The sequence below is a fragment of the Phodopus roborovskii genome, unplaced genomic scaffold, assembly GCF_943737965.1.
Source record: "Phodopus roborovskii unplaced genomic scaffold, PHOROB, whole genome shotgun sequence".
Classification (NCBI taxonomy): Eukaryota; Metazoa; Chordata; class Mammalia; order Rodentia; family Cricetidae; genus Phodopus; species Phodopus roborovskii.
In genome coordinates, this window is record NW_026126525.1 from 12,012,377 (window position 1) to 12,037,427 (window position 25,051).

General features: G+C 38.9%; 2 protein-coding genes across 2 annotated transcripts; one reads left to right on the forward strand and one right to left on the reverse strand.

The window, feature by feature from the left end:
- Window positions 1–210: 210 nt before the first annotated feature.
- Thap6 (THAP domain containing 6) lies at window positions 211–6,716 on the reverse strand. Its single transcript, XM_051198466.1, has 5 exons — window positions 6,582–6,716; window positions 5,787–5,889; window positions 4,328–4,535; window positions 3,194–3,310; window positions 211–1,508 (listed from the first exon to the last, which is right to left on the reverse strand). Exons 2-5 carry the CDS (start codon window positions 5,864–5,866, stop codon window positions 1,272–1,274), a joined length of 642 nt encoding a protein of 213 aa, XP_051054423.1. The 5' UTR covers window positions 5,867–5,889; window positions 6,582–6,716; the 3' UTR covers window positions 211–1,271.
- On the forward strand, window positions 6,647–23,213 carry Rchy1 (ring finger and CHY zinc finger domain containing 1). The gene is made up of 9 exons (XM_051198465.1): window positions 6,647–6,899; window positions 10,588–10,707; window positions 10,942–11,057; window positions 17,444–17,522; window positions 19,290–19,334; window positions 19,418–19,476; window positions 19,562–19,588; window positions 20,402–20,522; window positions 22,565–23,213. Exons 1-9 carry the CDS (start codon window positions 6,816–6,818, stop codon window positions 22,691–22,693), a joined length of 780 nt encoding a protein of 259 aa, XP_051054422.1. The 5' UTR covers window positions 6,647–6,815; the 3' UTR covers window positions 22,694–23,213.
- The last annotated feature ends 1,838 nt before the right edge of the window (window positions 23,214–25,051 follow it).

The window sequence follows — 25,051 nt, forward strand, 5'->3', positions numbered from 1 at the left end:
CTTAATAACTTCAATCTTAGCACAATAATTATCTTTCAGATGTGGGGAAAAAAATCTCTTCTAGCGGGAAGATTTAAAGTCCCACATGAAATTATAATATCTTAAATATGTGATTTGTTAACACAATGAAACAATTGCTGCATACAATCTAAAGACTGCACAGATCTCTGAATAAGTTCATCCACACTTGTGCCTAATACGGGGTGGGAGTCTGGCTAATACTTTTTATTTTAATGTACAGTACTTGTGATTCTTCAGGTTTTTTAGTAAGGAATCAGGAGAAGCAAAATCTCTAACATTGGGCTCAATCAGTGAATAGCTAAGGCTCTTCTTTTGTGTATTTTGTAAGGAGTTTCCAAATAGCTCTTCTACACATTCTCTGAGCAATTACTGCCACTGGATAGTCACCAGCTCTGTTTCTATTGCAAGACCTACACTTTTGAAGTACCTTTCTTGTGTTTTACAGTTTTCCAAGTGTCAGCAATATCATCTTCTTAAAAACCACAAAAGAGCTTTGCAAGTCTTCAGTTGGTGGCAGTACTGTACATGACGGAGCTGAATGAAAACAGCAGCTGGGAGGTCACCTTCTTGTGGACTAACACCTGCTCACTGAAGTTATTCTTTGGTCTTTGAAGCGATTCTGACTAGTCCATGTGAGGAGAAATGATTCACAGTGTCGAAAAACTCACATCCTGTCAGGAGTCTTCTCTAACTGGCTCTTAACTTAAAAGCCAATAAAACTTCTCCATGAGCTATTTTCAGGGCCCATGCTACACAGTGCCTTATTAAAAACAATACTCTCTAGTATGGTTAATAACTAAAGCACCTTGGGTTGGATGCAAGATGAATGTGTGCTGTAAACAAATTCTGCTTTATAGTAAAATATTTAAAATGAAAATTACTATAAACCATATGTACATAAATGTAGTTAAAGTTAAAATCCTGATATTCTGATTGCTATAATCAATGCGGTCAACTTGATATATTTCCTTACCTTTTCTGAGATTAAACCATCTTACAATAGTGAGCCAGCACTAGTTTAGGTCTGTAAAAACATAATAGCCACAAATCACACAAAAGCATAACCACAATGCATTCTGAACATCTTAGTAAGGTTCTGGCTAGCAGGGACAATGTGTAATGCTGTCAGGACTCCAAAGTGCTGCCAGTGCCGATGGGATTTAGCGATGGTGTGTGAGGGTCTTCTGGGAAGCATCATTGATGTCAGTTGTAGATGGAACATATAAGAAATTACTTCACAAAATCCAGCCTCATTCTGTGTTTTCACAGCACTCCCAACAGAAAGCATCCAGTCTACTGGCTGTTTCTTGGCTGATGAGACATTCGTCCTTTAGTTCCCTGATTGTCTTCCTCAGTGATTTTTGAAAATGTTTTTCTCGGTCCAAAACATTCCGTAGACTTTCCTTGGTATTTTCTAGCTCGATGATCACATGATCCAATTTATGCTTAAGTTTCTTTGGACTGTCCATAACACTGTAGCTATGTTCCTACAACATAAACAGGTTTTAAAATAAGAAAGGAGGACAAGCTTAGTACTGTTTCAGCTATTTCTTCACTCATGGAATGTAGAGGAGACTGTCTGAGGTTTAAGGAACACAGGAAGGGGATGGGAGGCGGAAGCAGCAGTAGGGTGCCTAAGCCTCACTTCCTTCTGAGGCTCAGCATACATGAGCGGCATGGAACATACTTCTCATTGGGTCCTGCCCGCTAAGATGAACACTAACGTGAAACTGCAATGGCTGCCGTGGCACTTGCCAAACCTATACAACTTTCATTCCCTATGTGTATGGTGCTGATAAACAGTTCATATTTATCAGACGAATTCCAGGTATTTTTATTTATTTATTTTTTTACACAGGGTCTCATGTATCTGAGGCTGGTCTTGAATTTGCCATACAGCTGAGGATTATTACTCTGAACTTCTGATTCTCCTACCTCTATGTAAGGAACATGTACATCCCCCTTGGAGATCAAACCTTGGGCTTCAAGAATGCTAGGAAAGGACTCTATGACTGGGCTACATTCCCAGCTCCAGGGTTTAGTGCTGGTGTGTGGTACAGTAAATTTTCCTTCATTTTGATGAATAGTTTACTTTATACGAGGGGAGAAACACTGGACTGGGTGCTCAGGCTGAGTGTTGGGGACTGGAGAGGACCCCAGTCCTGGAATTTAAAAAAGATACTTTAATTCCCATCAGCATTTATTTTGGCTATGCTTAAGTATTTGACAATATACTTTCTCCTGTTCATTTGAAAACAAGGAAAATAACACTGACATAGATACTATAATCTAATTTTGTAAATTTATTTAATATTAAAATTATTAGAGAGGATTTTTGCATCTAGCCAAGATAATGTGTAAGATTGGGCTGATACCACATGAACCAATGTGTGGCACAGAGACCCAAACAATATTTGAGGATGATGAGTACTACACAGGAAAGGCAGCTTGGTGATGGATGGTGAGTGAAGCCTGCTCAGGACAGTAAGAAGTCTTGCAGCTATGGAACTTGAGTGTTCCCATCTATTTCCTTTAACTTCTCAGCACTGTTTGATAGCATTACTGTCCTGAGCTCTCCATTCTCCCTGAGGTATCTATGAGGCATCAGCAGACTAGTGAAAATTGCAGCATGGCTTTTACAAGGTAGAATTTTATGAAGTGATCTTAAATCATATAAAAATGCAAAGATAATAGCCAAAAAAACCTTGATAAATAACAAAGTGAGTAGACTAACAGCACCTGATTTCTACTCAATGCCCAACACTTACAGGAACAAGCAATCTGTGAATAAGTAAATGGAAGCCTGAGTGTTCTAAGTGTGTGACTGCCTTTCAATGAAACCTAAAGATATGGCTATTTTTTAATTACATATTTCCATGGAGAAAATATAACACATAAAGGGAAGAGTTATTTTATTGGTGGAATCATACTTGTGAAAGCATTCTTCAAACTAAGTATGTAATCAAAAGAGTAACTGCTCCTCATACATTCCAACTGCAATGACCCTGGGGAAGCCAGCTTGTTTGGAAACATTATATAGTAAAGACCCCCTCCCTGAAAAGTCTACTTGCTGTTTTGTGCTATGACTGACATATTAGATCCTAGTGGAGAGACCATATTCACCGTTAAAGCAATTAAGTCAGCAATTAACTCAGCACACAATTCTACTTACAACAATGAATTGGGGTTGGAATTCTTCAATGCATGAGGCACTGACAAGCTGGTGACTAGTGACTGGAAGGTTTTTGAGAATGAAGTTCTTCCTGAAATGAAGTTTTTCTCTCTTCTCCTGTTAGGAAGTTAATAACAACCACTGAGATACTGTATCCGTTCTTACAATTTGATTCCTTTGTAGTAGCCCTGTGTAGTAAACACCACACTTCTTTGATACATTTCCTTCTCTTTACTTTAAAAGAGCATCATCCTTCAAGCAACTCTAGGGTTCATCTACAAACATAAAATTCCCCTACAAATGAAAAAAGGAGTGAAAATCAAAGATGATACTTCCTACCAGCTGAGAAAAAGATGATAGAAGACCTGACTAGGTAAGTTACAAGAAATAACTCACAGTTCTTGGAGAAAATGCATTCTCAGATTTATTAAGAGACATCAAGGGCAAAGCGGCCAACTCACAGCACTATTACTGAGAAAGAATGGAATTCAACTGGGTTTACTACCCAACTGTCTGTTTTCCTTTTGTGTAACATTATCTCTCTCTTCTTTTCTCCTTACCCTCTTTTTTCCTGTGGGTTTGTTTGTTTGTTTATATCTAAACTTTAAAGTTTACATCTGTGGCTTCACGTGGAACATACTTCCATCCAGTTTGCAGTTTCCTCTGTTTTTGTTTCTGGGTTTTTTTTTTTTTTTTTTTTTTTTGACAGGGTTTCTCTGTGTAGTTCTGGCTGTCCTGGAACCCGCTTTGTAGCCCAGGCTGGCTTTGAACTTGCAGAGATCTGCCTGATGGGATTAAAGCACTTGCCCACTCCCTACCCCACTATTGAGCTCTTAAGGGCTATCCATCTGAACCTCAGCTCAACCTTCTTCGATTTTTAAGAAGCTGGTTCTGAGGTAAGACGATTCCTTCCACTAGTCCACTTACCTAAACCCTAGTCATGTACCAATGTTTATGGTGGCTGCTGGCCACATCATCAGCTAAGCATCAGGAAAGCAGAATCTACAGTCTATGAAAACCCACAGAATGCACTTGAGTTGAAGACAGTACCACAGACGAACCTATGAGTGCTGAAGTCTTCAGAACTCTCCCAGGAAGTAGGTGCTCACAGTGAGCAGTAGCTTGTCAACAAACCTGTAGCTGAAATGGGACCTCAAAAACAGAAGGGATGACTCCGGGTTTCAGTTTAGTATTTGGAGTACTTCTGTCAAAATCTGTCTTCTTGAAGTGCCTGGAGCACAGCACATCTCCCTTTTTAGGCTCCCAAATGCCTGCAGCGTTCACATCTAGTCTTTTCATTGCTAATACCCATTTTCGTTTGATGTTTTCATCTGTGGGGAATCTAGAATGAAGAAAATTTAAAACTAAATAATACTGATAATATTTAGGAAATATGAGTCCTGCTTATGTAACAAATTAATTTAAAAATACATTTTTTTGTATTTGTGTTTGTGTGTGTGTATGTGTGTGTGTGTATGTGTGTGTGTATGCATACAAACATCCCACAGTACACAGAGGGTAATCGTGGGCATTTGTTCTTTCTTCCCTTTATGTGGATCCTGGTTGTTGAACTTAGGTCATTAGGCTTGGTGACAACCGCCTTTACCCACTAAGACATCCTGCTTGCCTCAAAACTCAGTTTTAATATCTGTATTTTTCTGCCAACCATTCATCAGACATGTGATCTCTATTTAAAATTTTTGCATATCATATGGTCTTTTCAATGGACATTTAGCACCTTGTAGTAAGGTCTGCAATTAAAGGTTTCTCCCTTATCTACAGACATTAAAGAATACCACTGGCCTTTCCCTTTCTGAGGTGACATCTAGAATCTATCCTGAATGAATGAGGCCTGTTGTACTTTCACTTGTCATTACCCATAAGTTATTTGGAATGACAGCTAATATAGCAAGTCTTAGATGCTCTATGAAAGCATGCAAAGAATAGTGGCAGAGTCTAGAATTCTGAAGATATGGGGGGGAGGGGGAGGTCAACGATAATATTTCTAAAATTACCAATTTTAGAATTGACAAGGTAGTGTATACATACTAACTTTTAATTTTCATGTCTAGCAAAGTAACTAGAACTTTCCCTAGGAAAGACAACTGTTTTTCACACAAAAGCTGTAAAATCCTTAGCACATTTATTAAATTCTATTCGTCCCTTCCCATTGGCCTCAGAGGAATGGCCAAAACACTAAGTCAGAATCCTCGGGCTTTATCTGCAATTTGGCTAAATAATCTTTGGTCCGAATTCATAATTTATAGTGAACAACTTAAGCCCTGTCTGTTTCTGAATAGAAGAGATGTGTAAAGATCCCACATTTACACTGTAAATACAAGTAAACAATAGTGAACTTAACAGTTACAATGCAAGTAACAGTAGCAAAGGTGAATCTGACAACTTGTGTGTGTGGCTACTTTATTTTTGGTGGTGTTGTTAATCTTTGATTCTTTGGTATTTAAAACTTGCACATAGCTATTTTAAAAGGACTTGGGAACTAAAGCTTGAAGCTGCAGACTTAGGCAGAATCGCTCATTTCAGTAAAAGTTCAAAGTATTTGGCTTGAGCCAATACTTGAGAAAAGTCTTACACATGAAATGTCAGTCCTTTTAACTTGGAGTTTGGCAAACAGCGAGATGTACATCCAATGGCTGAACAACATTTCACCATGATTTTAGCAACTCATAACAAAACTGTAAGAGAATTAAAACGAGTTAGTAACTTTAGGGCTAAAGCCAAAGGCAATTCCCCAGCCCCCAACCTCTTAAGTTTTGCTGCTAAAATTTTCTAAGGTCCCGGTAACTTTGTAAGAGTGGACATTTAGTTATGTACTTTGAGGTGTGAGATTTCAATTGTGTAGGCTTGGTTATTTCTCGTGTCCTTACACAAGCCAGGGACCAGATTTTCCCTGCCACAGATTTGTACTGTTTGCACTTCAAGTTCCAGCTGGAGCGTCCCCCTTTCCCCAGGGACACACCATACACAATTAATTATCCTTCAAGTGTCCCTCCAAATGGTGATCTTATTGTAACACAGTGACTTTTTTTTCTCCCAGTACCTGTCTGAGTTCCACTGGGGCATGTCACGGCGTGCCTACTTTTCCCACTTTTGTTCCCGTCTTAGCTGGTGTCCCGCATCGGGAGACTGCGATGGGGAGAGCGCAGCCGCCAGCTCGAGGAGCTGCGCGAGCTGCCACCGAGCCCCGCCCCCTTCGGGAGGCGGCCGCGAGTGGGGGCGAGGGAGGGGCCTGTCCTCGCAGGCGCCGGGCGGCCGAGGGCGGCCTGCAGCGGGGCCCACCCGGCGTCGCAGCGGTCCCCTCCGCTCCGAGATCGGGGCTGGCAGCGATGCGGCGTGGGGAGAGAGGAGCCAGCCCAAGAGTTGTTACCGTTAGCGGCGAAGACAACGAGTAACGTCGACGGCGGAGTTAGTGCCTCACTCCGCTTCCGCCCCGTCCATCAGGAACCGGAAATCCGGCTGCCCCGATCACGTGAGCAGCCGCCATATTGGCTGCGGTGGTAGCCGCTGCGAGGAGGCGGGGGTGTCGGAAGGCTCTGCGCTTCTGAGGCGTGGCTTCCAAGCTGGGGGAAGGTGCTGTGGATCGTGAGGGGAGGTGGAGGAGATGGCGGCGACGGAAGATGGCGTCCGCAGCCCGGAGCGAGGGCGGCGGGGCTGCGAGCACTATGACCGAGGCTGTCTCCTCAAGGTGATGACTTGAAAGGGCACCTTCCTGAGAGGGTGTCGCCGGGTCAGGCTGGGGCAGGTTGGCCTAGGCGGTTAGCCTAGGGCGTACGTTTCAGACCGAGCTGCTTGTTAAGATACCTTCTTCACCTGGAATTGGGTTCCCCACGCAGGGAATGGAATGTCTTCTGGCAAGGCGAGCGTGAGCTCTACATTAGCTCTCAGCGTTTGCACTTTGTAAAGAGCCGGGCCTTGCAGAGTTACTTACCCAGGTTTATTCGTCATTCGCGGTTGACAGTAGAAAAGAGGCAGTGTCAGGCCTGACCTAACCATTCTCCAGGACCACTGATGTGTATGATGGTCAGGAAAGGAGGATAAGCCAAGGGAAAATCAGAATGTGATTCCTGCTCGTTGTAGGAAGTACATGGTGTAGCCTGTCAGGTTCATATTGTTGTCAAGGAGAAAATATAAAAGTGTGGTATGAGAGACAGTTGTGTAATTGCCATTAAATTGGATTTTGGAGAAGTGCCTAGTACGTAAATGCTATTATTTTTGCTGCTTGAGAAACGTTCTAGTTATCTAGAGTTTTTAAAAGTGGCCCTCACACAATTAAAGAGTTTCCAGATTTTTTTTTTTTTTTTTTAAGGAAGCGATTGAGAAAGCCTGATACTTGAGCTGGGGGTATAACTCATCGGCTGTAGAATTTGTGCTTAAAATGCTGGAGGCCCTGGTGCCAGCCATCCGAAGTCACCTCCCACTGAAAAGAAACTTGACTGTTGGGATCCTGTAGCTTTTTCCCCATACCTCAGTTCTGTACCCAATTTGCTCTGCGATTTTGAGCAAGCTGCTTTTTAAATGGCTTGCGTATAAAATGGCAATTTTAGAAGGAAGAGTTCTAAAGGTGAAGTTGTTAAACAATCATCTAGATTGCTGGTTCTCAACATGTGGGTCATGACCCCTTCACAAGAGTTGTATATCAGGTATCCTACATGTCAGATATTTACATTATGATTCATAACAATAGCAAAATCACAGGAAGTGGCAACAAAATAATTTTATGGTTGGGGTCACCACAACATGAGGGTCCATATTAAAGGGCCGCAGCATTAGGAAGATTGAGAACCACTGTGCTAGATCTTAAGGCTTAGACTCTAGAAGAATGAGAGCATTAACTATGAAATGGTGTCAATAAAATATTTTTTTCTGAGTGGTTAATGAAGCAAGAGTAATTTGAGGTTCCAAGAAAGATGCAGAAAACTCAAAGAAGTTTATCTTTATTGATTATCTCACCAAGAAATTAAGAACAGGAAGTCACCTGGTCAGTGAAGATATTAAATAAATAAAATATATAAAAAAGTAGTTTAGTGATAAATTTTAGTACAATTTCTACTACTAGTGTAAAAAATGAGTTCTGTTAATAATGGTATCTGTGTTTAAGGGAAGAAAACTTGGGAGTTTTCCTGATTATAGTCTTCAAAAGCTCACATGGAGATCATGAAGGGGATTGCCAGGAATCTCAGAGTAATAACATTTAAAAGCTTGGGGCCAGACATGCAAAAGTGTAGTCTTCTCTGTTGCACAATTAAGCCCTGGAATTAAAAACAAGCAAACAAAAGAGACCAGACAGTGTGGTGGTGGTTTTCAGCTGTAGTAGCTGCTTCCTATGCACATCAGTGGGTGGGAGTGGACTTAACTAGTGTTAGGGTTTTAGTTGTCTGGTATTTAGAGAAAGGGAGGAGGCAGCTTTGCTGTGTGCAAGGGAACACTTGCAATTAGTTGAAAAGAGGAGTTAGTGGCTAGAGAGCTTCATTCTTGGAGTTGAGATACAGATCTAGCATAGTCCTTTCTCTGGAGTAGCAGTTCCAAAGTGTGATGACTGGATACCCCAGGAATCTCTTAAACTACCTTGTAGAATAGTAGATATTCTGTAGCCAGTGTGTTGACATTTGTACTGATGATGGAAAGCAATGATTAAAGGTAGTCTCTGTGTATTGATCATATAGTGATTTTGTATTGTAATCAGGTACACTGTAGCAAGCACTTTGGTTTTCTTGAGTAAAGGTCCTTTGACTTATGAAGTAAATTAGTTGTTTTGTTCATGGAACATTTTTTCATTTGAAAATAATTGGTTATTCAAGAGTCTACAGCAGCTGTTTCTCAAAAGTGGGGAAGGAATCAAGACTCATGAAAGAGAAACAACTGACAATGCTTAGAAACATGAGTGCTTCTGATATGAGATATTGATCCTCATGAACAAAAGTTCTTTGATATCCTTAAGAGCTTTAGTGCGCAATAGGGTCCTGCAATAGGGTCCTGAGACCGAAATGTCTGTGAACATTGTTGTGTTCACACTTAGGTATGAGAATGTGTGGCAGAGGAGGGTTGGGATACAAGATCATCTAAAGTGAGAAAATATAGGCTATTGAAAGGATTAAGTAGATGTACTCATCACTAAAATTTAGACAGGAGTAATGTTGGAGAAAAAGAAGCCAATAGCATGTTGTAACTCAAAGGATAAACTATGTTATAGTTTACTAACAGCATTAGGAAATGGTCAGGAATGTGCAGATCTATAGAATAGTAGTATTTTGGAAAGCATTGGGCTAGCCACCTGGCCTGGGAAATTCTTTTTTTTTTCTCCCATATTATTATTATTTTTTTTCCTGACAACATCATATATTTTGGTCATTTCACACTCCCCTTTCCCCCCAAAAAGAGCTTCTCTTTTTTTGAATTCTGGGATTAGGGATTGAAATGAATATATTGTATGTGCCAGGAAAGTACTATATCAATAATCTACATTCCCAAGCCTGGCATTTCTTGATGTAACAGGGTAAAAGTTAATCACTTACAATGAAATGACTAAACAATAATGAGGTTTAAATAATCAAGAATACATTTCTTTTCATGTAACAGTTCCAAAGTGTGATTCAGATGGGTAAAGAGAAATCTGTGTTCCACTTGGTCATTTTAGAGTCAAGTTTTTTTTTTTTTAATTATTAATTATTTTTTCTGTTGTATTATTTTGACATAATTTTAAGGCAAATGATCATCTCTGGGATCCAACTGTAGAATAGTGAGTAATCTGTTTAGGAAGAGAGGAGCAGATTTCAGTGAACAACTGACAATTTTTAACATTCTCAAAATGAGTGAGGCTGGGTGTGGAGATGCAGGTATTTAAGCCTTGCACTTAGGAGGCAGGGTAATCTGCTCATGACCTGCCTGTACTACTTATAGGACAGCCAGTGCTACATAAATAGACCCCCCCCCAAAAAAAGTCTGTCTCTCATTTTTTACATTTATTGAATCCTGTGCACACGCATCATAATTGGTAAATATTAGTGAAGTTAAAACATTTTGTGTTTAGATGTAAAGGTGTGTAAGTGATTTTTTTTCTGGCAATGTCTAATAAGGTGTTCTCTCCTGTGTAGGCTGAAAATGAAATTCACTTGTTGTGGGGTTGGTTTTTCTGTGTAGAGATTTCTGCCTGTCTTAATGTTTGTGTTTTAAACTTGTGTTTAGAGTCATTCAAACAGATACTGAAGGGGAATATTATTAGCATCAAATGTGTCAAGAAATGAATGCTAGCCATGGATCCATTGGTTGTAGCCTCTGACCTTGATCCAGAGAAGGAGGTAGGAACTGAGGTAGGAACTCTCTCTCTTTATAATTAACTTATCTTCTTGTCTCCCCTTTGTTCCCCTGGGTGTTAGGCGCCATGTTGTGACAAGCTTTATACTTGCCGGCTGTGTCATGACAACAGTGAAGACCATCAGCTCGATCGCTTCAAAGTGAAGGAAGTGCAGTGCATCAACTGTGAAAAGATCCAGCACGTAAGGTTCTATGACACCGGCCTTACTCTTCTCTAAAGTTTTAAGATGGCTTCAAAACGTTTACTCAAAATCAAAAGTTGGAAATGAGACTGAACGCTAACTCTCTGAGGAAGTAACACTGTTGAGTTAGATGTTTCAAAACATAAAAATAAGCTAACCATGATTTAATATGAATTCTGGATATTTAAATAGTTTTGTAAATTTATTTGTTTTTAATTACTGTGTTCTTTTCAGGCCCAGCAGACTTGTGAAGACTGTAGCACATTGTTTGGAGAATATTACTGCAGTATATGCCATCTGTTTGATAAAGATAAGAAGCAGTATCATTGCGAGAATTGTGGAATTTGTAGGTACTGTATATAAAATGTCCTAATCATTTTTAGTGCATTTGGCCAATAATAGTGTATTAGTTACTTTTCTGTTGCTGTGATAAAGCACCATGACCAAGGCAATGTGGAGGAGAGGAGAATTTGAGCTATAGTTCCAGAGGGTAGAGTTGGTGATGGTGGACATACACACAGACACAGACACACAGGCATGCATGCACGCACGCACGCTACACGGGGGACAGTTTGGCAGCAGGACACAGTTCTCAAATGTCACCACCAACAAGGGACCAAGTATGTAAATACTGGAGCTTGTGGGTAACATTCTCATTCAAACAAGAACAGATAGTTTTAAAAATTAACTTGTTTTGTTTTCAGATAGGCTCACTGGCCTCATTATGTTGGCCCCAAACTCAGAGATCCACCTCCCTCTGCCTCCTGAGTATTGGGATTAAAAACTTGTGCTATCACAGCCTGACTAAGATATGGTCATTCAAAAGTAGTAATCTGATTTATTGCCTCTAGGCTCATCATTAGAGTTCAGTACAGTGTTTCTTTTTGTTTTTTTTTTCTTATTTTTGAGATTGTAATTTAATCACAACATTACTCTTTTCTCTTTTCTCCCTCCAAACCCTCCCACATACTCATCCCCACTCTCCTTCACATTTGTGGCCTCATTTTTTTTTTTTTTTTAAATCATTTGTTACAAGCACGCGCACACACACATAAGTATATATTATGTATTTGTATGTACGTATATGTTCCTTCCTATAACCCATTGAGTTGATAGAATGTTACTTGCATGTATGTTTTCAGGGCTGACTGGCACTTAACCATTGGGTGTGCCCATTCTCTTCTGCTCCCAGCTTTACTCCCTTGTCTGTAGTTCTTTGCGTAGGCTTGAGCCCTCATGGGCTTTTCCCTGCCAAGTCTGGCATGTTCATGATGTCCTTATTGATTTCATGGTTGGGAGGTCATGTTGGTGAGAATATTTCACTAGTGAAGATATTTTGGGTTATCCTAACCAGGGGGAGATGCTAATACTCTTTGAGGTTTCTTGGATAGAAGCCAAGAATACAGTGTGCTAACAGTGCTAACAGTTCCCTATCATAAGAACAGTCTGGTCCAGAATGTTATTAGAAGCACACTATGTGCCTCTTCATTTATCTTTTTTATTTTACCTTTTGCCATTTTGGATGAAAAACTGAAAAAGTCTACAAAGGTGTCTTCATACTTAAACACCTTTGTGGTTGTAATTTAGGAATAGTAGTGCTTTAGAGAAAGACTCTATGGGAGAGCAGAGGGGTTTTTATTAGGGAAAGGGATCATAAAAAAGGGAAAGGGGAGGAGGAAGACTGGCCTTCAGGGATGGGAGCAGTAGGAGAGGAAAGAGGCAAAAGGAGAGGAAGAGAGAGGGAGGGGAAAGAATGAGAGAGGGAGGAAGAGAGAAAGTTGGAAGGTGGGCAGGGCCCTTTTAAAAGGGAACATAGTGTAAGTGCACAGGTAGTGCTCTTAGTGGTTGCACTTGAGGGTATATCCTCTCAGAACCCCAAGGACAGGCCAGTACAGATGCTGAATACTAACAGTAATAGATGATGTAATGCTTTGAGCAGTGCAAAAAGAAAACTAAAGGGTCTTCAAATAGTGATGATTTTTCTATAGTGCCCTTTCTGTTATTTCTACCATACTTATAGATCTCTAAGAACATTGTGCTTTTAAGTTTATCATAGTCCTGATCATATGGGAACTAAGGTGTGAAAAATCTGAAGTACTGAATATTTAAGAAATCCTTACCTTATGCTGGAGAGGATGTGGAGAAAGGGGAACACTTCTCCATTGCTGGTGGGAGTGCAAACTTGTGCAGAAGTCAGTATGGTGATTTCTCAGAAAATTGATCAACCTACCTCAAGACCCTGCAGTACCACTTTTGGGCATATACCCAAAGGAGGCATATTTATACCACAAGGACATTTGTTCAGCTATGTTCATAGCAACATTATTTGTAATAGCCAGATCTTGGAAATAGCCTAGATGCCCCTCAACTGAAGAATGGGTAAAGAAAATGTGGTATATTTACACAGTGGAGCACTAACTTAGCAGTAAGAAACAGTGGTATCCTAAAATTCGAAGGCAAATGGACAGAACTAGGAAAAAGCCATCCCAAGTGAGGTAACCTAAAAGCAGAAAGACAATATAGTATGTACTCACTTATAAGTGGATACCAGACATAAACCAAAAAATAGAAATCCATAATTAACCAATGGGCCAAGCTCCTGGAGTATAATCAAATTGAGAGAAGAGCGATAATATGAACAAAGGAGTCAAGACCATGATGGGGAAACCCATAGAATTAGCTGACCCAAGCTAGTGAGAGATCACTGACTCAGGTTTGACAAATGGGGAACCTGTGTAAGACTGAACTAGACTCCCTTAATATATGTGACAATGGTACAGCTGGGACAAAATATGAGGCCACTGGCAATGGGTTCAAGATCTAACACTAATGCACAAACTGACTTAGTGGTGTCCATTCTATATGGAGAGATACCTTGCCCAGCCTATGGAGAGGTGCCTTAGTACTGCCTCAGTGAGATGATGGAACTTCCTAAGGGAGGCCTTACCCTCTCTGAGGGCAGATGGGAGGTGGACATGAGTGGGAGGCAAGGAGGGAGGGAGAACTAGGATCGGTATGTAAATAAATAAAAATAATTCTTAAGTGGAAAATGTTTCATTTTTATGTTACTGAGCATCAAAATCATGTGACTTGTTTTTGAGGTGAATGGTTATGATTATTTCAACTATTTAGTAGATGTTTACACATTTTTTTTTTTTTTTTTTTTTTTGCAAAAGTCTTTGAAGTGTCTTTAGTAATTGTGGTTTTTTAAAAATTTATTTATTTATTTATTTTCAGACAGTGTCTTATTATATGACCTGGCTTAGAACTTACTGTGTAGACCAGGGCTGGCCTTTAACTCAGAGAGATCTGCCTGCTTCTGCCTCCTGAGTGCAACTCTGTGCCTAACTCAGTAGTTGACTTTTTATTTAAATTTTTATTTATTTGATGTGTATGGGTGCTTTGGCTGAACCCCATGTGAGGGCATCAGATCCCCTGGGACTGAATTTACTGATGGCTGTGAGCTGCCATGTAGATTTTGAAAATGGAACCCAGGTGTAGCACAATTAATAAGAACCCAGAGATTGTTATTGGGGTTCATGCTTCAAACTGAAGATCAGAGAAGCAAAGCAGCCAACCACTAGCTCTTACCTCTTCCTCTGAAAGGGCTGTCTTCTCCTCAGTGTGGTTGGAGAAGAAATCTCCACCAAACCTCATACTGCAATCCCAGACTGCTCCTCTTCTTTTTATAACTCTCAAATCGTGGGATTAAAGGTGTATGAGCCCAAGGTGAGATCACCTTTAAGTGAGCTGTTTCTCTTTAGGACTGGATCAATTTTTTTGTGTAGCTCAGTGTGGCCTTGAATTAGCAGAGATCCATCTGCCTGTCTCCTGAGTTCTGGGATTAGAGGTGTGCATCACCATTTCCTGGCTCTATGGCTTGGGCTATATGTACCCTCAGGCAAGCTTTAATAAATCATGAATGATATATAGGCATGCCCAGGTCCTCTGGAAGAACAGCTGTTGCCCTAGCCTCTCAGTAGTTGCTTTAAGGGGTGCCTATGACACACTGAAGATTCATATAGAACTTGGATTTTCAAAAATCCAAGGCAGTACTAAAGAGAAGTAAAACCTGTTATATAGATTGATAGATGCCACCTCTGTTCAGAAATAATGTGTGCTGTTGAAGATTCCTTTTTGTTTGTTTTGAGACAGAGTCCTGGTACAGCTTAGGCTGACCTCAGACTTGTTACTCTCCTAGGCATCCAAGGGCAGTGATAACTGATGTGTACCATCATTCCAGCCACTGTTTTGAAATAACAGAAATACCAAAAGGGAATCCAAAATCTGTCCATGCATTGGTAGCAGTTGAAATTACCCTCTCACTATAACTTTTTATGTTACTTTTAAATATATGGAGTCCTCTGTTGTGGAAAGATCAGATAGATATTTATGAATATAAGTCAGGAGCAAAAGTGATTCTAAATTGGGGAAGGGTATTAAGATAATTGATACCACACCTTTAATTCCAGCACTTAGGAGGCAGAGGCAGGCTGATATGATCTCTGTGATCAAAGCCAGGCTGGTCTACAGAACTAGTTCAAGGACAGACAAGACTACAAAGAAACCCTGTTTCAAAAAACAAAACAAAGTTAGTTGATAACCTATTTTGAGAAACATATTTACAGAATGATATCTCCCATCATTCTGACACCAGATATTGTGGTTTAATAAGGATCAGGATAAACAAATAGGCCGAATAGTTGTTTATTCAGGGAGAAATAACTTACAACCTAGACAGATGGAACACTAGCAAGTTCCACAGGATGCTCTCCTCTCCACGTCCCGCCAGCAAGAGAGCGTTCCCTGCTCCTCCTCAGACCTAGTTCCACAGGTCACTTCCGCTCCTGGCTCTACTCCCCAATGGGCGTTGTCAGTGCCACAGAAGGAGACAAAGTGAATATCCCACTACACTATTTGGAAAACAAAAGCTTCATTTTGAAATGTGCGTATTCATTATAGTTTTGGAATTTTGTGTTAAACTCAATAGTGGTTCATGAAAGGCTGAATTTTATTTCTCATGGAAAAGTCTGACTCAGGTAGCTAAATAGTGTAACACCTCCACATTCTGACCCTAGGTGTTTTCTTGTTTGATTCTGTGGGCTCATATTCTGGGCAGGGGAAAATGACTAGATCTGTGAAGAGGAGACATGCAATTTCCCCTTTATTAAAAAATAATTTTCATTTACTCTTTGTTCATTCATTTCATTTGTGTGCCATGATGTACATATGGAATCCAGGGGAAAGAGTCTGTTTCCTTCTTCTACTTAGTGAGTTTCAGGGTTTGAACTTAGGCTGTCGGGCAGGCCTGCAGGTAGTGCCTTTACTTGCTGAGTCATCTCAGGAACTCTTCTCAAACAAGAGAATTTTATTTTTCTTTTCACAACTTCCACAGAAGCTGGGAAATTGTCATTTTTCAGGATGGTTCTGAATAACTGCCTTTTAAATAAAAGTTTTATTGTAAAAGAAGCAATGAATAGAAATATAAGGACCAGCTAGCAATCTTATTTTTACCATTTATATTATAAATTTTATAATGAACTTCAACCTGAAGAAAATATAAAAATGAGTTATTTTAAGTGTTAGCATATACAAAGGAGAATGTGTTTATGGTCTACAGTTTACAGTTTTTCCTAAATAATGGGCAAAAAGCATAAGCTATATTGACGGCCTTCAGGTTTTACTTTTTATTTCAAATTGTGTGAGCGTGCATGTGAGTGTAGGTGACCATAGAGGCTAGAGGTCAGATCCTCTGGAGCTAGACTTATGGATGGTTGTAAGCTGCCTACTGTGGGTGTTGGGAACAGTATGTGCTCTTAACCACTAACCCATTTCTCAAACCCCTGATGACTTTTTACTACATAGAAAGTAATGGTGGATCTTTATGAAGAGATAGACAACAGACTAGAGAATTAATCAGTATTACACAGTAAGAAAGGTGAATATCTGGGTTGTATAAAGTTCTTTTAAGTTGGTGAAGGGCAAATGCCCAGGTGGAAAAATGAGCAGAGCACATCAATAGAAAACACACAGAAATCTCAACACTTCTTTAGCATTCAAGAATAGTCTTTGTGACTTGAGAAATGAAAAGTAGAATAGCATATTTTATCTATCATACATATGCCCATGTTGTCCAGCTTTGAGGAACATGGGTCGTGCATGTGGGAATTAGTAGTCATGGAGGGTCAGGTTGTCAGTATCACATAGTTAATGAACCAGTACATTCTGACCTCTGACTCAATAGTGTCACTTTTAGGGATATTGGAAAATATGATCTAAATATGGGTTAAATGCTAGCTGTACTTTAAAAAAAAATATATATCATTGTATCAAATAAAGATTGTAAATGTTACCAATAAGGAAATATTTTTGAAAATTACAATGCATCCATACTGTATGACTGCTGTGTGGTTATTAAGAAGAATGAAGTAGTTTTCTGTGGACAGAACCAATCCTTGGGATAGATTACTAAGTGTAAATAAGTTGCAGAACAGGATCTGTAGAACTGTTTGAGAAATAAAGCTCAAATTGTGTGTGTCTGTCCTATGCATCTGTAGTCAACTTGACTGAAGTGTCATTGCTGTGGTAGTTGCCTTCTGACACTGATAGAGGTTCCTGCATATTTTCCATTGTGGTTTGAATATTTCTACAGTACGGCTGAGTTTGGGTATTATATAGTAAACAAATTGTCATATACTAAAAATAATCTTTTGGCCTTCATGTTATGTTTTGATAGGATTGGTCCAAAGGAAGATTTTTTTCATTGCTTGAAGTGTAATTTATGCCTAGCCATGAATCTTCGAGGAAAACATAAGGTATGTGATTAATTTTGCATAATGTAAAAACTATTAGTGTTTTTGAAAACTAGCTTAAATTCTAGTGTGTTTGAAAACATGCTAATTTTCATATATTACCAACTGCAACTATGTTTTTTGCTTTTCTAAAAAGCATAATTAAATAAATAATGTAAAATACGTGCTTAAGAACATTTGATCTACATTTTGTTTTCTGAAATGTAAGAATGCCTGTAGCAGTTATTAGCATAATGCTGGCAGCTTCATGGATTCTTGCCATGTTGATATGCTTCTACGATTAACTTTAAAAGGAAAAATGCTAAGAAATCTAACTTTTTTATATAGTGTTCTAAGAATAATTAGAAAGTATTCTTTGTATTTCCTTTCATAATTAAGACTTGTAAATATGGATATAGGAATTTTATTATAATCTCAGACCTTCTCTCTTATTTGAAAACAGTCTAATGAAATATTGTATTTATTTTCCTGACTCTATCTACTGTAAGAATGTTAAGAATGGAGGATCAGCAAAGTATGAAAGTACAGGACATTCTAGTAGGAGACTAATAAAAGCCTCTGTCTAAAGATGAAACAGAGAGAGAGAGAGGCAGAGACAGACAGAGACAGAGAGAACACATCAACATAGAGGAGTAGTGAGGAAAATTAGGTTGAATATTGAACATTAAGAGATTATAGCTCAGAGTTAGAGGTTAGAGTGATGCTGAGTAGATACTTAGTCTTAGCTTAAAGGAATTTGGTGAGCAGAATGTGAATTTGTTAAAGATTGAGTCTGACTTTAAAAATTTTGGGGTGATAGCAAGATAAGCTGGAGGGGGTTGTGGCACATGCAAGTTCATGGCTCACTTGCCTTGTCTCAAGATGAACAAGTCATTAAAAACAAAATTAAAAGGACAGGCTAATGAAGATAGCCTGGAGTCAGTAGCCTCATGAATTGTATTTCTTTGGCTCTGTTCTGATTTCCATGGCATATATAGAAAACATTTGTGTACACACATGCACACGTGTGTATACACATAGCCAGCCCATTGCATAGTCACCTCATTTAATTCAGTGATGGCATTAACTGTCAGAAACATCCTAATTACATAGATGTTATGGTATGAGGGTTTGTGTATATATGGAATATACTTGAGAGCCAAAATGAAATATGTATTAGCTTTATTTTGTAAATAGAGAAAATCAGACTAAAGAAGAACTGGGTTGTCTAAAATTTCAAGGATTTATAATGGCAGAGCTGGGATTATGATCCAGATTTTTCAAATGATTTTTTTGAGGGATGTTTCTCTGCATTATTAAACTGCCTTTATAAAGATACATATGCACACACATGTGTGTTCTCTTTTCTTTGGTTTTCTTTCTTTCTTATTTTAATTTCTTAGTTATTATTCATTGTTTAAATGTTAGTAAGGGGTCCAGGCTTCTATTCAAGTAGTTCCCATTAAAAACAAGGGAATCATCTCGGTGCTTATCCTTGTCTCCATCTATATAACTAGACATGTCTTGCTATGGTAAAAACCCCAAACTGCCGGGATTCACCAAACTCTACCCTTCAGTAGTGGACATGTGGAGGTCAGAGTACCGCTTGAAGGAGTGGGCTCTTTCCTTCTAGCATGTGGGTTCCAGGGATTGAACTCAAGTCCTCATGCTTGGTGGCAAGTGAGTCAGTGCACTGGTTCTTTTAGTCAGTTTATTTAGTTTTTTTTTTTTTTTTAAAATTAATGCTGTTATAGTTGATGATTTGCTAATGTAATATTCTCCTTTAAACAGTGTATTGAAAATGTTTCTCGACAGAATTGTCCAATATGCTTGGAGGTAAGTGTGGAATATTTTTCACTTTGTCAATCAATCTCTTGCTGCTGTCTTTATGCAGCACTAATTACTTTCTTTCCTTTTAGGACATTCACACCTCCCGAGTTGTTGCTCATGTCTTGCCATGTGGGCATCTCTTACATAGGTAAGATAATTTTCCTGTTCAGAGGTGTTTGGAAGTAATAGAGGTAGTTTTTCTTTTGCTGAAATAATGTTCTGTTTTCTTTCAGAACGTGTTATGAAGAAATGTTAAAAGAGTGAGTTTTTGGTGTATTTTAAACATATACTTTTAAGATGTTTGTGTTTGTGAGGAGGGGGCGGGGAGGTGGACAAACATGATGGGTAGGTCCACTGTTTTGGGTATGGCAGATACATATATGGAGGTGAGATAGCTGGTGTTTATCTGGCCACGGCAACTTGGGGAACAGATCTGTATCTCTGTTCCCATGTCCTTATCATGCCTGTTTCCTCCCATAGCGTGAGGCAGGCAGAACCTCTTGTTCTCTAGCCATGTGTACTGAGGAACATAGTTGCACTAGAATCAATCACAGTGTTGTAAAAGCACTGAGGAGGAACAGTGTCCACATTTTATTAGTTCAGTATATTGGTCCAGCAATGAACTACAAAGAAAACCAATGTATTTTCTTTAAAACTGGAACTAAATTAAGATGAGAAATAGGAAAGAGTAGAAATGGAGTAACATATGAAAAATTTTAGAAAAGAAGTAGCAATATGATTGGAATAATTTTTAAGGAATACAAATTCTTTGCATTAGTGTCCTAAGAAATTAAAGTTGTTTAGCTAATGAATGGCTTAATTGATACTATTAAGACACAGTTCTACAAAGAATATTGACTAGTTCTCCATTTTAGAGAGTTGAGGATAAAGACTTAGGATTTAAAAAGTATCATAAGACACAGAATTTAATACTTTTTTTTTTTTTTTTTTTTTAGTGCATGGATTTTTCAGGTTCCTGAGAAATTAACTTGAAATGTAGAATATTACCCTGTCTGGGTTATGTGCTAGTGAGCTATATCTTGTATATAGATCCTATTTACTATCTTTTGCAGAGGCTACAGATGTCCACTGTGTATGCATTCTGCCTTAGATATGACTCGGTACTGGAGACAGTTGGATAATGAGGTAGCACAAACTCCCATGCCATCAGAGTACCAGAATGTGACTGTGGATGTGAGTAGAATCCATGCTTAGAACTTTTTAGATTTCTTGCTGATATTCTTTCTTATTTTTGCCTCTTTGCCTTTTTGCCTCCCAAAATTACTGCTTTGACATAGTGCCATTGCAATTGATTAAAGCAAAGGACAAATTATTTTTAAAAAATTTATATTGATATCAGGCTGTGGGGAGAAAAATCCTAAGAATACCTTTGGGTAGTTTTTTCCTCAACACTAGATGGCAGGCAAAAACTTCATTATGAATTTTTGGCAACTAGCTTGCCAGAGTCAGAAGTGGATCATGAATGTTGTATTTGACCGGTGTTTCACTTATTCAAAATTTCGTTTCAAGAAAATGTATTTGCTGGTTTTTGAAAACTAGCTTTTGGGTTTTAATGTTTACTGCACATTGTATTTTGTCATAGACTTTGTTTGGTTTCAATTAGCTTATTCTTTGGCCCTACAGAGAATTGAGAAGGAGCTGCCTTGTAGCTTAAGCATAGTATTGAGTTTAAATCAGAGTTGGAAAATTAAATAGCTTTCTGATGCTTTCATAACTTTTGGATGTATAAATATTCTGATTGTCTACAAATACTTTAGAACACATGAATGAAACAAAGCCAAATTATTATTTTAATGTTGGATACATAACTCAGTAGTAGTTAGTATATACAAGGTCATGGATTTGATCCTAGAACTGGAAATAAACAAAGAAAGAAACAACAAAACATTTTCTAGTTTATTCACATTGGAAAGTTCCAAAATTAATGTTGGTAACTGAATTGTTACTAAGGACAATGGAAGCTGCTTTAGATACTATATGATAATTGGAAAGTTTACAGTGTTCATATAGATGCTTTTTCTTTTTGGAGTAATGGCTTTAATGTGCACCTCACATACATTGCAGCTCACTCCTTAAAAGTATACATTTCAGTGACTTTTAGTACATTTATGGAATTGTATAAACAGTACCACAATATTAAAATATTTTTGTCTCTTGTAAAGAAACCCTATGCCAGGCACATTTGCTAAAGTGTCTGCCGTCCAAGCACAATGACCTGAGTTTGGAAGTCTAGAACACATGGAAAAAGCGAGGCATGGTTACACATACCTGTAACCTTGTCCTTAAGGAGGTAGAGATAGACTAAAAGTCATTGTCTGGTCAGCCAGCCTAGCTGTATCATTGAGTTTTATGTTCAGTGAGGGACTGTCTCAAAAAATGAAGGTGGAGAGCAGTGACAGAAGGACATGCAACATTGACCTCAGGTCTCCATGTGTACTCACACATGCTTATACCACATGGTCATGGACACACACACACCCCAAAAATAAAAACAAACAACAAAATCTCCTAACAACACTGTGCCTGCTAGTAGTCACTTCTTAGACAGTCTCTTACCTACCTTTCAGTGGTATTTTTAAAAGAGTAGTTTTCCAAATTATGTCAGGAACAAATGGAATTTGTGCATATGCTAAGACTTCTGTGTTGTTGTATGTTGATGTATTCTCAGATGAACATTCTGAGCTTTCAGTGTCTTAACACCTGAAGACATTGAGTCCTTATCTTGTTAGGGGCTAGCAAGAGGCTTTCAGAGCACTCATTTAGAACGTGCTCTGGTTCTTGATTCATCCCTGGGGCATAGTAAACCTAAAGATTCAGCAAAAATATTCCAGTCTACAAAAATTTCAGTTTTATTAGTTAAGATAAATTTTGAGTGCCAGTGAAAATAATGAAGTCATTGTGGGTGTTATTTTAAGTATTGTCTAATGATGAGTATTAGATCTGAATATGTCTGTGTTAATTTTCTTGCTTGTATTTCATATATATATATATGGAAGTATTTTAAGATGAGTCTTCTGTGCTCAGATTCATATTTTCTGAATTAAAAGCTACCTAAATAACCTTTAAAATATTCACCGGAGAAAAGACATTTTCATTGCAGAAATGCTTAGACATACATGTGTATTTCACACCTTTATATGACTCTCAAATGATTGTTAATACCAACAGTGCCACTTGTAATTACAAGGCTTAAGTCCTTACTTTTCATTTTTCAGATTCTCTGCAATGACTGTAACGGACGATCCACAGTCCAGTTCCATATCTTAGGCATGAAATGTAAGATTTGTGACTCCTACAATACGGCTCAAGATGGGGGCCGTAGAGCTCCAGTGAATCAGCAGTGAACAGCCTATTCTTGGCTGGAGAACAGTTCTGTGATATAGATAAAGCTCTTGTGTAAAAGGTCTTGATGTCCGAGTGTGTCCTAACTGTGCATAGAGATGTTTTATACTGCTATCGCAACAGCGGGTTATATCATAGCCACCTAAGGATTCAAGCTCTCTGGATGAAATTTCCATAGCTCTTACTAGATGAAGCCTCTTCAGATGGGTTGATCAAAAATTCCCTTAGTGTCAAGTTTTGAAGTCAATGATGTTTGCATCAGATATAGTCACATTCATAGAAATATTTTATATTTTCATGGAACTTTAAGTGATACTGTGCACACAGAGTTCATTTCTAGTTCTCGATAGAACTGCATTAATTTTAATTAGATTTTAAGGACTGTAATATAATTTTTAAGTTCTTATTGTTAAAATCTAATTACATATGCTTTTGAACTTTATAAGACAGTCCTTTGGATCTTAAGTGAAATTTTATGTAAAAGCTACTAATAAAATTATACTGAGACATTGTTTTACAGAATTTTTTTCCTCAAGGCTGTCTATAATTGTTTCTATCATGACAATATAAGTAATTTTATAATGTAAAAGAAGTTCTCTTCTTCTGAGGTGTTTTTATATATGTATGGGTGACTGGGGAAGGTAGCATGTAATGTAATGAAGCTCTTCAAGGCTGTAAGGCAACTATTAATGTTGCAAGTAATTTCTTTCAGTCCACCAAAATTACTTTTCCCCCGAGCAATTCATTCAGCAGATATTTATCAAGCAGATGGAAAGCCAGTTGTGGTTCTAGATGTGTTATAGATGACTGAACAGTATATACAGAAGTCCCTGCCCTTGTGGTGGTACATTCTGCCATTCCTCATATTTGATCAGCATATTCTGTTTTGTTAATGCAAGCAGTGCATATAGTCATTGTAAACAAATGGATTATTTTCTAAATTCTCAGAGATGAATGAGTGGGATGAGATATTCCTGGCAAGTGCTCTCATTTTATAATATTTTTGTGTTTATATAATAGAATTAAATATGCCTCTTAATTTAAGGACAAAGTTAATGAATGTGCCAGCCATGGATGGATCATCTATTTCAACTCTCTGGTCTCCAGGCTCAATGAACAACATAGTGGGGGGGTGGATGGAAAGAATGTAAGAGGATGAGGAGGAGAGCTGGGAAATGCTGTGGTTTGGACAGGACAAGGATGATGCCCACTTGAACTTACAGCAGCTGTGGTTGCCTGCTCAAGGATTGTAAGAGATTAAGCCAGGCAACAATCCTGCATGGGTGGAGGAGTGATTCCTGAAACCCTAGGGATGGCACCTGATGGAGGAAAAGTTAGCTTTGTTAGGGCATGGGTTGCTGGTTACCCATGCTGCAGTGAATGGCCCACCTGTATGTGTATGGACAGCACTAATTGAACCCAGTGGGCTATCAACTTAAAAAAAAAAAAAAATAGGGTCAGCTGGAGAGAGATGGGTCAGTTGTTGAGAACACTTGTTTCTCTTCCAAAGGACCTGAGTGTGGTTCCCAGCTTCCAGAATAGAATTTCAGGGTTTCCAACACAAATTCATACCTGAAGTATACACATAAATTAAAAAAAGATATTTAAAAAAAAAAAGGCAGGGACGGGGCATGCTGGTGCATGCTTTTAGTCCTATAACTTAGGAGGCAGAGGCAGGAAGATCTTTGAGTTCAAGGCCATCCTGGGCTACACAGAAAGACCCCGTTTGAAAAAAAGAAAAAATGATGGAAGTTGAGATGTGATGTGTTAGAGGGTCTTGGTGGGAAATGGTGGGAATGGATATGACCCAAGTACAGTGTATTCATATATGGCATTTTGGATGGAGTCTTTAGGGCTTTTTTGTTTTTTTATTTCTTATTTTTAAGAGTGTCAACTTTACACAAGCTAGAATTATTGAGAGTGGGTGTTGCTCAGATACCCATTGTGGGAGGGGGTGAGAAGAGGCAGCACTCAGGCACTGGGCGTCACTGAGTAGCAGAGCAAGCTGCAGACTCGTTTATTAAGTTAGACCTGCCTGCCTTTATAGCCCCACCCAGGGCCCTACTGGCTCAGACAGCTGACCATCCCCTCATTGGTGTCTGCGGGTCAGGTATCTCAGCAGTCTTTGGGCATTGAGGCAGACTTGATGGCTTGGCTCAGGGAGGAAGTACCTGCCACGCATGTGCATGAGCATGCTCATTTGGGCTGGCCTGGGCACCCGGGTGGAGTGGGGTCTGGGGGGATTGCAGCTTGGGTAGGCTGGTCACAGTTTCTCCTACAAGTGGGAGCCTCGGTTGAGAAACCGCCTTCATAAGACTGTGCTGCAGGCAAGCCTGTAGAGCATTTTCTTAATTAGTGAC

What these genes read in the sequence shown, in the direction of transcription:
- Rchy1 (XM_051198465.1), top strand. Translation starts at nt 6,816, where the DNA reads ATGGCGGCGACGGAAGATGGCGTCCGCAGCCCGGAGCGAGGGCGGCGG. An exon ending in TGTGGGCATCTCTTACATAG is followed by an intron (nt 19,477 to 19,561) that starts GTAAGATAATTT and finishes GTTTTCTTTCAG; the next exon opens with AACGTGTTATGAAGAAATGT. An exon ending in TATGAAGAAATGTTAAAAGA is followed by an intron (nt 19,589 to 20,401) that starts GTGAGTTTTTGG and finishes TATCTTTTGCAG; the next exon opens with AGGCTACAGATGTCCACTGT.
- Thap6 (XM_051198466.1), bottom strand. Translation starts at nt 5,866, where the DNA reads ATGGTGAAATGTTGTTCAGCCATTGGATGTACATCTCGCTGTTTGCCA. An exon ending in AAAGGACTGACATTTCATGT is followed by an intron (nt 4,536 to 5,786) that starts GTAAGACTTTTC and finishes TCTTCATTCTAG; the next exon opens with ATTCCCCACAGATGAAAACA. An exon ending in AGGTCCCATTTCAGCTACAG is followed by an intron (nt 3,311 to 4,327) that starts GTTTGTTGACAA and finishes ACTTCCTAACAG; the next exon opens with GAGAAGAGAGAAAAACTTCA.